The sequence below is a fragment of the Hippoglossus hippoglossus genome, chromosome 8 (genome assembly GCF_009819705.1).
Source record: "Hippoglossus hippoglossus isolate fHipHip1 chromosome 8, fHipHip1.pri, whole genome shotgun sequence".
NCBI classification, from domain to species: Eukaryota; Metazoa; Chordata; class Actinopteri; order Pleuronectiformes; family Pleuronectidae; genus Hippoglossus; species Hippoglossus hippoglossus.
The window spans coordinates 1,984,553-1,996,312 of NC_047158.1; the positions used below are offsets into that span (position 1 = coordinate 1,984,553).

At 39.0% G+C, this 11,760-nt stretch overlaps 1 protein-coding gene across 1 annotated transcript; it reads right to left on the reverse strand.

Moving 5' to 3' along the window:
- Window positions 1-472: 472 nt before the first annotated feature.
- Window positions 473-10,239, reverse strand: LOC117765829 (transmembrane protein 106B-like). Its single transcript, XM_034592356.1, has 8 exons — window positions 10,080-10,239; window positions 5,544-5,720; window positions 4,311-4,374; window positions 4,058-4,211; window positions 3,613-3,753; window positions 3,339-3,382; window positions 2,332-2,385; window positions 473-1,693 (listed from the first exon to the last, which is right to left on the reverse strand). Exons 2-8 carry the CDS (start codon window positions 5,716-5,718, stop codon window positions 1,573-1,575), a joined length of 753 nt encoding a protein of 250 aa, XP_034448247.1. The 5' UTR covers window positions 5,719-5,720; window positions 10,080-10,239; the 3' UTR covers window positions 473-1,572.
- Window positions 10,240-11,760: the final 1,521 nt, after the last annotated feature.

The window sequence follows — 11,760 nt, forward strand, 5'->3', positions numbered from 1 at the left end:
AGTATTTTCAGTGGATCAACACATTTGTCTTCCAGTCGTTGCAGTATGCCCAGCAGTGGTGAGGAAGAGGAGGAATGCTGCTGTTGTCTGATAACCTCACTTGATTACCGGACTGAAAAGCAGCTCAGTATAAGGTTTTGTTTAATGTCGTGACACTATAATAAATAAACCTGTGTCATCTCCACACAAACTAATGTGTCTTTCTGTCATTTTATGTGAAGCTGTGGGGCTTCTGAGTGGAGACAGTGATCACTGTTTGGACTAAACAACACACAAGTAGCTTTTAACTGAGAGGAACAAGTAAAAAACATAGTATGAAGAAATGCTCTCATTAGAAAAAACGTAATGCATGGACAGTAAGTGTGTATGGCGAAGGACGAAAAACACTGAACACTCCTATCCTCTGGCTGTTTTTTTTTCAGTTATCCACCAGATTAATAGGTGAGTAAATGAACACAAAGCACAATGATGCTACTTTTTGACAGGGTGAGGTTATCACATTAAATACAACCAGGGACAAGCTCAGAGGCAGAGCCTCATTAAAAACTAGAAAAACCGCAACTCCCTTGAGATGTTCCTGTGACGTAATATTCACAAGGCAAAACATGAAAGCGTCATTAACTTGTTTGTCACACAGCTGATTTTCTGCACATTGTTTTATTAGAGTTTCGGTCTGGTTTGTGTTTACACTGACTCTTTTTAAAGAGTAGTAAATATGAAGTTATACCATCAGAACTTACATGGGAAAATGAAAGGCTTTCTGTTTGCTTTCTGGTGTCACGCTGGTGTCACGCAGCTCATCAAAAAATAACTTGTAACAATAATGGTGCTTCCATCTTGTAGTGGTGACATCATTTGGAGTCAGAGTTCGTGCAGTTGTGATTGTGGCGTGGAGCGCTGCTATAAATCGCCAACACACAAACTGGACTGATAACAAGTCAGACTCAGCTGTCAATTGTGACATTTCATCCCATTCATAAAGCATCAAATAACCAAACTCATCAGAAACATGAACACTTGAACAGGCAGGGTTTTGACCTACAGTATGCTGGAGCCAGCCACCAGGGGACAATACAGATATTTTGACTTCACTTTTGGGAGCTAACGTAACCCATATTTATATGAAGTCTATGGTTTACACACATATGTGTTATTACCAAATTATTCACATAAACATATTTTATCTGTGTAAGCAGAGTTTGCTTCCCCAACAGTTTATAAACAGCAAATGGATTCATTAACAGTATAGTTTTTAAATTCATGCTAAAACCATAACATACTGAGATTGGTCAATTTGCATTCAGTCCACAGACGACCAACACCAGACTCTGATCCTCATTTCACGCCGTCTCAGTGTGGTTGTTTGATCCGCACCAGGGTCTAATTGGGCACCAGACTTCATTGTAAGTATAATCAACCTAAAGAGGGTTAGACCTGAAAACATTGCTCAGATTCCAGGCTTCTTCAATCCAGGATGAACACTAACAACATCCTGGTACAATACACATTTTAGCATCAGAGTTCATGGAAAAAAACAGGATGTCCTCAGTGTTTGTTCGTGTGTTCCATCCATCAGGGTGGAGGGCGCTGCACCTGATGTGGTATGGTACTGTTTGCTCCACAGTCGATGTACTCGTACGTCTCCAGGGAGAGCTGCTCATAGTGGGCCAGGTAGTAAACTATCATCGACATCCTACAACGAACACATTACATAAAAGAATTATAAACGTATACTGACAAAAAGTTGAAAACATGACTTCACAAGAGTGTAGCTTCACATGTACAGTGTAACACTGCTCTGTCTTAAAGGGATAGTAGACCAAAAAAGCTAAATTCACTCATTATCTGCTCACCACTATGCCGATGGAGGGGTGGGTGAAGTGTTTGAGTCCCTAACACACTTTAGGAGTTTCAGGGGTAAACGGTGTTGCAGCCAAATCCAATTGAAGTAACTTCCTGAAGTCCTTCAAATGTGAAAATTCAAGTTTGACTTGAAACGGCATCATTTACAACGTGCTTTTATGTCTGATATCGTCCTCTGGAGCCGCGTTCACGTTCGCACACACCGCACACAAGCTCTCGCCCAAGGGTATGCGCAGGGTGCACGTTAGCATCACTACTTGAAGTTATAGCTTGTTAGAGCACAAGTCAACAAAATATATAACATTGGTCCAGTCGTTTTTAGACAATTTTATCCAATTAGACATTTGGGTGAAACTATCATAATTAGCACATTAATTATTGAGTTATATTCAAAACCATGTTTTGTGAAGTTATAGAGACCTTTGACCACCAAATTATAATCAACTTTTGCTGGTTACTGGCACTTACTGCATATGCAGATACAGGATGTGGACAGGCAGGGAAGCTTTCTTACAGTAGTTACTGCGGAGAAGAACAGAGTAACGTTAGAGTAGTGCCAAGAACAGTGTTTATACACCAGTAATGATAACAGAGTAAATTATTCTGTAACCCTTTTATTCTTATTACTGCCCTTATTTGTCTAATTTTGTGTGATCTTCAAACAGCGTTCATTTTTTTTCCAGTGGTTTGCCTTCAATTCTTCATGTTTAACTTGTAAACACTATGAAACTATGTTTTGAAAGGGGCTATATAAATAAAGTTTATTATCATATTATTGTCAATCAATAAAAGTATAATTAATAGTATTTCTGTCAAAATAAGAAGCGTTGAGCTTGACATGACAGCTAAATTTATTTTGTTGTTTTAATCCTCCATGTACACACAAAGGACACTGTAGCCACTTCTTCAGGCATATTCAATATTTTGATAAAGATCAAAATATGACTGCATCAAATCAACTGCAAATTGTCTTTGTATTATATTTAATAAACAATAATAAATGTATTGTTAATAAATAAATAATTATTAATACATTTCAAATGATGCCATTATTGGTGCATTGATAATTTGTGGCAGTGGGAAGAGCATTACACCCAAAACATCTGTCCTGAGGTCAGTTTTTGAGTATTTCACTGTTATTTTTGGGGTCATAATCAAGACAGTGGCAGGAAATTGTATAATGAACATTGTTACATACATGTATGCTGTCAGGCTGCCACCATTTAAAACATTTTTTTGGGAGGGGAATGCTTTTAAAAGGGAATGGGAGAAAGCCCGTGATCATGAGTCTTAGACATTGGTTTATTGGCAGGGTACAGGAAGTCAACACAAAGAGAAATCTATTACACTTGCAGATTGGAAACCTCAGGAGTGATTTCTCGATATTCACACCAAACCAGTCTTTATCGAGAAAAAGGCTCTGATTGACAACCTTATGTGCTTGAGAGAATTTTACTGTAACACAGACAACTCACTTCAAACCAGGGTCCGAGAGCTGGATGGGGATCACGAACGAGTACTGCGAGGTGAGAAAGAACCAGAGGTCATCACACTATTTCAATTCTATTGGCAACAAGACTATCATCAAACTTTCCAGCACAATTTAACCAGCATGCTGCAGTACGTGGATTTGCAGAATATGATGAGAGTGTTTGTGATAAGGATGTTAATGACTCTTGATCACTATTCTCAATAATTCTTTTTCAGCTACATGATGCTAGCTGTTTCTGTGAGGTGGGGATATCTCACCGTTGTGGTGGACAGAGGTTTGACAGAGGTGACGTTCTTAATAGACACTGATCCCACCACCGTGTCAAAGGTGAGGGCCTGCACTGACAGATTATAGGTCTGCACCGTCGCAAAGTTGTTGTTGGTGATGTTCAACACATGCTGTAAGGGGGAAAAAAGTTGTGACTGATAGACACTATGATGAATCAAAGCAACTGACATTGTTATTGTTATTGTTGATCATGTTTATTGTCATTTAAGTGTTCCTCCATTTATATAGCGTTTTATATGGTCCTCTGCATTACCACAACCTGGTGGACTGGAGTGGAATAGCCTGTCGTAGCTGCCGATTATACTCATGCCTAATCTCCACTTGTCTTTAGGCTGAACTGGAAATGCAGGAAACTTGAAAAAAGTTCCAGGTACTTTTTATTGAAACAGGGCAATTATTAACATCTCTACCTACCGTGATGTTAATAAGGATGTTGTTCTTGGTGAAGTAAACAAAGGATGACTTGACAGCTACTGGAGACAGCAGGACAGCACGAGGAAAGAAGAAGAACAGCACCAGGGCACTGACCAGCAGGCACACACCAACAGACACAGCAACATATAACTTCCTGGGATAGAAGGAAATATCAGCTATATCAAGTTCATAAAGTCCAATTAAGTTTTATGTTTTCAGGTTAATCAGCTGTGTGAAGCATTTGCTTTCTTACGTGTGTCTAGGCTTCAGCCTCTGGTCATTACAGGGGATGACAGCCACCAGCTTGCTCTCCTGACCTGTAACGTGCATCAAGGTTTCACAAGATTCAACTAAAAAAAGGGGAATAGATCTGTCTTTGTCTCTGCATGCAGCTCTATGCCAGGCCGCCACAGTCTAGGTAACATATGGTGAACACTGCACACACCGTCATGTGCAACATAAGATTGAGGATTAAAATTGGGATCTTTACAGATACTGTCTTGTCTTGTAAAGTATCCTGTGTAATCGCTAACAACGGCATTGTCACATGTTTATTACCTGGTGGGAAGATTTCCACACTGTGGCATCCCTGATGGCTATGGCTATGTGCTGACACTCAAACTCTCACATACTCACTCTCTCACACTTTCTTATTTCTAAACCTTCCTGTTTTGAATTGGCTGTTTACTCTGACTGTTGACTAACCCTAATGCTGGCTGCAGCTTTCTTTCTGAAACTGTAAAAGCGACCTGCAGTAATCGAGCCACGGCAAGAAAAGACCTGCTGCAGGTCTCAGTCCACAGAACCCTGAAGTTAAGACCTGCTGCTGCACAAAGAGCTGTTCTCCTGCTTGTTCAAAGTTCAGTGAAGCTCAAAGTACCCAGGACCAGGAATTGGAGAGTGAGGTTTTTTTCCCCAGTCCCAGTCGTCGCTTCTGGGGCACCTGATTATTCAAAGTTTATTCATATAGAACCAAATTCGACACTGTGCTTCATGCACATGCCAAGAGTGAAGCTAATACGATAATAGGTTCTAAAGATATACGTTCCATATACAGATTTCTGGAGTTAGTTATTAAGTTAGTTAGTAAGTAAGTAAGTAAGTAAGTAAGTATAACTAAGTAGGTGGGTAGTTAGGTAGGTAGGTACATATGCTGTGTGGGACAATGTGAGCACATAACTTGTTGTTTTAAAATAACGAATTAAATAACTTGATTTTTATGAAGCAGTTTATATCGTCTCATTCATCACATTACATACACATTATCTATCCTCTCGATGTGATGTGACAGTATCATCATTCTGAGGCATTTCAAGAATAAACCACAGCTACAAAACTGCAAAGCCGGGCAGAAGTTTCATGCCACCTCAAAGATGAAAGAGCGGACGTCTATACTAACCCTAGTATAAAGCAGTGGTCAAAAGACACAAGCCATTTCAATAATATTACTTTATATATCAATGCAGTCCACACTACTGTTCAATACCTCTGCGTATACGTCCAGTGCCCTGGCAGGTCGGACAGGGAACCGTCTCTCCTGAGCTGCATCTCCTGCTGGAGTTCCGCCTCTTAATGTCATCATTCTCAATTATTGGTTGCTGGTCATGGTCTTGGCAGCTCCCTCCAGTTCCTGCATTAGACGTGCTGGGAGCAGCCCCCATACCTGAATAAAGAGGAACGTTTCAGGTACTAGGGCAAAACCTGGGTGAACTCATGGCAGAAAGAAATGTTGGATTTTTAAAATTAAGCTGTATTAGCTGTATTTCAAGGGAAAAATATGGAAGTAAATTTGTTATTTCATGACATACAACATTTAGTTCTCAAAATATACTATAGATAAATATTGAATTGCATTGTAATCTTATTCTCATACGCTGTTTTTGAAGAGTTGTGATTTAAGGTAAGTTTCTCATAAAATTGAGGCTCTAAACATTAAAAATATAAATATTAAAAATTAAAAATTACAGTACTATAATTTGTAGTCCACTTGACCCCACAACCACTTGACCCCCCTTGAATATTGTAGGTGTCAACCTAACTATGTAAAGTGCCTTAAGATAATGTATGTTGTGTATGTCATGCTGAACTGAATACTTATAATAATCAATGTTGTAAATATTGTAATTTTGTTGATGTGTTCAACTACGTGCTGCACTTCTGTCCGTCCTGGGAGAGGAATCCCTCACATGTGGCTCTCTGAGGTGTTTACGTTTTTTTCCCGTTATATTTTTGTAGTTTTTCCTTACTATTCTTGACAGTTTAGGGCAGAAGATGTTGCACCTTGTTAAGCCCGATCAGACAAATTGTTATTTATGAATATGGACTGTACAAATAAAATTTGATAGATTGATTGTTTGATAATAAAACACCTTAAGAGTATTTGTCCACCATGGTGAAGATAGTGAGAAAGTAACTTCTTTTAGCTTATTGTTTTGGTTTCATGGCCCACTACTTTTGGTTCAGGTTTCCAGTAAAAGTGTTTTTCTACGAAAATAAACCTACAGTTCAGCAGACAGACAGAGTTACAAACTACTGGCCAAACACAGTGGATTATTTAGCAGCTAAGGGGCCAGCTGTTTTTCTCAGGAGTTGGTGGAGAACAAAATAAAGCTAAGACACTATGATTTTTGGCTGTTGGTGTTCCCGGCTGAAGTTAGTGGAGCTCACAACCCAAAATATAAGGCTTAACTATGGCTCTCCTTAATGCCTCCAGTCAACGTCATCATGATAATACATTGTTTTCCCCAAACTCTGGACCCCATGACCTGTGAGGTCACCGGGCCAATATAAGGCCAGGTCTCCCCCTCTTCTGTCTCTTCTGCCCTTTTTCTACGATCCTTCCACAGGAGGGAAGGCTGTCGAGCCTCTTCTCCAGCTCACATCTTCTCTTCCCATCCAACTCTTCGAGAGGAGCACAAAGGTGCAGCTTCCAGCTCATCTCACCAAGGAAACCTCCTCGTACTCCAAGCTCTACCAACCCTTCAAGCAGCGAATCGATGTCCTGCTGGAAAACTTCAGCCAGCAACTGAGCTGCAGAACTCAACAGAATCACCAAGGCAGGAGCCACACGGCCAGCCAGACGACTTCACAGAACTGCGAACTGCACAGCAACTCTTTTTCCCCTTTCCACGGACGAGTAACACAACTGGGCTTAATAATTATACTAGGCTAAGCAAGACTGTTTATTCGATTCTGTGTGATGTTTATAAGTTTGATTTGTGGTGTTGTGATATTTTGGGTACAAGTTATTGAGAAAGTAATGTTAGTCTGTTATGCTCTTCACAGTCTTTCGTTGCATCCAATCTAGTAATTTTGTCTAATTTGGCACACACACAGACACATGCATATTCCTTCACCTAATTAGCTCTGACTCCTGCTACATGTCGTAAAGACAATAGTGGGGGGAGGGTGTTATCTTCAAAGTGGCCAGCAGCCATTTTGGAAGCACGCTGACTCACACAGACACACACACATGTATACTCACATACCTATCTTTGTTTAGTAAGTACACCGTTAGTAATTTTGTGCTTTTATACTTTATTATATTCATAATAAATGTTTCAGCACAATTTCCCTTCACAAATGTTTTTTCATTAATGTTGCATAAGTGAATTTTGCCAACCTCTACACTGTCAAGAACTCCATATCCTTCAACTTAGCTAACTATCTATATGGTAATTTTGGTTATAGTTATTAATTTAATTGTTAATCAGAGTTCCAAATTTGTAGTTAGAACCTTTATGAGACTTAATCAATAAATTGGCTATCTTTTCCCTTCCTTTGAAGGGTGGTGCGCCGAGGTAACTTTAATCAATTAAAGTTATTATTTAATATTAATAATAAAATATTAACATTTAATATTTTATTTTGATAACCAAATTTATTGAATGCCGAAAGGCACACCATTTTATGGTATCAAGTTTAATGCATTATGGCACAACAGTGATGATGAGGGGTCGTATGTCAAACAAAAGTCTTTAGTGCAGTCCCTTCATTTGTTTTATTTTTTTATATTCTTTATTTTTTGACAGTTGTTTTTCAAAAACATACATCAGCCCAAGGGCAATTTTCTTTCTTCTGCTGTCAACCTTTTTCAAAATTGGGTAACTTTGTACATTTTGGGAGAGGTATAGTGTGTACAGGTAGACAATAAGCACAGATCAAAAGAGAAAAAACAAATAAATGAATAAAAACAACCCAAAAAAACAAAAACAACAACAACATGCTAGGGGGTGACTTGAGAGAGAATGGGATAGAGGTCGATGAGGCTTGCTAAATTAAGGCAACATTACAGGGTCATTCATTCAATACCTCCACAAAATCTGGCCTTAAGGGTTTTACGTATCTCACCCATTTGTTCCATAATTGAATGAACACAGTTTTCCGAAGACGAAGGGAAAAAGTAATCCTTTCCATAACATAAATGTAATTTACTATATCTATCCACTTCTGTATCGTGGGGGGCCTAGGAAGCAGCCAGCGCCTTGTGAGCAAGCGGTTATTAGTATGAGTCCCTTCATTTTTATGTGAAACCAGAACTAACCAGATCAAATGTAACAAAGATGTCAACCATGGTTCAGACCTTTTTGGACTTTTAGGTGTGAAACACTCAAAAGCCGTTTTCAGACATGACCTGCAGATAACGTCTGGAGAATTGGGTCCAGAGTCAATGAAGAAATATCTTCTGCACCATTGTCTGATGATGATGTTGACGAAGGCTGAATAAAAGAACTACGCTATGAGCAGCAGTTGCTTGAATAAATGCGTTTATTATAAAATAGTTTTGTTTGAAGATATTTGGTCTAAGCATCATCAATACAGTGCTATAAGTGATCAGTGATTTAGTGTGGCCCTTGAAAGGTGATGTAAAAATTGAAGTAGTGTTAGGATTTTAATAATATAATTAGACACTATAGCCCCGAAAAGGATCGATTTTACACGCACCATGTTTGTACCTTAACAGAAAGAATTTATGTTTTGTTATGTGTTAGGACTGTAATCCATGGCATACAATACACTGTACTTAAACTTGTTCTCATACATAAACCTTTATATATATTACAGTATTCCTTTAGCTTTATTCAACATCACACATACATGAATGCACTGTGCTCATTAAGACACTGTGACCTATGCCTTAGAAAGAAATCAAGAAGCTGCCTCAGCTTCTGAAGGCCAGATAGGAAAGGCGTTGTCTTGTCTGATAAATACGCATGCTTACACACACAGAACATGCAGCCAATAAAGCAGAAACACAATGTTTCACACTCCAATGAACAAAAACACTGTGTCTGCAAAACTACTGAAGACTCACAAAGCTTCAGCCGGATAAAGGCTTTTTCTTAATACACAAAACTTAACACTGTCAGAATGTGAAGATTTGAGCTACTATCAAAGGAGTGACGAACCTGGGAGCAGCTCCTCATCATTGGTGGATTCCAGTTCCAAGATGCTGGGACCACGCCTTCTACCTACTATTATAAATATTGCACCCGCCGTCCGTTCGGGGCGACTCTTGACTACCCCGAGCTACGGACTAAAAGCCGAGGCTGTGCATTGAGTGCCCATAGCTATGCTGTACCTTTTCATTGCTTCTAAATAAATACTTTTTGAACTAAGACCGACCCTTCTCATACCTAAGGATAAAAGAACACGACAGTAGGAACCAAAACCTGGATTTGAGTTTAAGAACAGCCCTTACTTATTCTTAAACTGTGTAAATGTTTATTTCCTCGTCAACAAACTGTGTCACTGAATACAATTGTACCTGGCGATAGAGCACACATAACCTGCAGTGCAGATACGATATGACACCTGAGCTACGCACTTTATTTTATCTGGGTCATTGAAGCTGCCAACAAAAACAAACTCAGCTTCACAGAGTGTTTTCAGGAGGAAACACGTCACGTACCCTTCACTGAGCACAACACTTTACTCAAGTCCAGTTTCTGCTACAAGTCTTTTAAGCACGTCGGATTCTCCTTTCCCCTTTAGAGCCGCTGCTCTCGATGTCGTCACCTACCTGAGAGATGAGCTTCAAACTGTTCACAGCGTCTCCATCTTCATGCGTTGGTTTGTGTTGTATTCTTGTTGTGTTGTCTTGTTTTGTGTTGTGCGTGTGTGTTTGGGCAGTGGTACACAGCTCAGTTCTGACCCCGTCACGCCCCACGGAACAACACACACAACCACTTCCTGCGACGGCTTTCAAAGTAAAGCTTTCATTGATATCACTTCTTAGTCTGTCCGCTCCAGCAGGCAGTATAGTATTCATGTTTTCATACGAGCAGTTATTATTATGGACAACACTGTAGCAAATGGCCAGGGTACATATTTTATATCCCAGTAAAACTGTCTCTCTTATTTAAATCAGTTTAGAGTAGATGCAAGCTGATGGTGATTTATTTTTTTCTTTTCTCTAAAATAAAAAATATTCATCCAGATTTAACTTGCTTGAACATGAAAGCCTATTTATTACCTTGCAGCCATTTTGTCCGCTTTGGACCAGTATGTATAAAGAAAATACCAAGTTTCAATTCATCTATTGAGGATTTATCCCATTTCTGACAGAGTTGAAAAAAAAACAAAAAAAAAAAACATTATTAGTCAGCTCTTTTCATTGGACTTCAGCCTGAGCAAAGCTTCACAGACTTGAAGCGTGATAACCTGTTTGTATTACCAGTTAAAGTTGTGCCTCCAAGATGAACCATAAAGATAATCCTCCTCTTGCCCCCATACAGTTCATACTTCTACAACTAGGACACCCTGTGCTACAACACAGTTCTGGTTTCTTATTTTTATTGCATTACTATAAAGAAAATATTTTGGTGGAAGTTTAGCCCCAAAACAAAAATACACGTCTCAGGGTTGAATTATTATTATAAAATAAAATCCTTGACTCATTGACGTTATTAAAGGTTCAGTGTGTAAGATTTAGGTGAAAGGGATCTATTGGCAGAAATCGAATATAAAGTAATACTAGTAATGTTTTCACTAGTGTGTTTCATCTAAATTGTATGAATTGTTTTCTTTAACCTTGAATGGGCCCTTTATATTTAAATACTAAACACCTTTAGAGTTTTTATGACAACAGAAGGCCACCACAGGTTCTCTTTCATGTTTGGAAGGGGAGGGTGAAGTGAGGGGTAAGCAGCTGCAACATGCACCTCTTGATGTCCCTAAATTCTACACACTGAACCTTTGTGTATTCTATTAAAATGTAAGTGTGCTTCAAATCAGTGAAACTACCTTTATTTAAAGGTTCAATGTGTATAATTTAATGACATCTAGTGGTGGAGTTGCATGTTGCAGCTGCACACCCCTCACCTCACCCTCCCCTTCCAAACATGAAAAAGAACCTGTGGCTGCCTTCAGTCGTCATAAAAACTCAAAAGATGTTTAGTTTGTCCAGTTTGGACCACTGTAAAAAACATGGCGGCCTCCATAGAGAGGATCCGCTCCTGTTGTAAATATAAAGTATTTAAATATAAACGGCCCATTCTAGGCTAAAGAAAACCACAATTCATACAATTTATATGAAACACACTTGTGTAAACATCACTAGGATTATTTTATATTCAATTTTGGCCACTATATCCCTTTCACCTAAATCTTATACACTGAAACTTTAAAGGTCCTCTCCCTTTGTAAAAGCTTTCTGTCCTGGAGCAGACATGGACTTCATGACCCTGTTCATACTAACATTC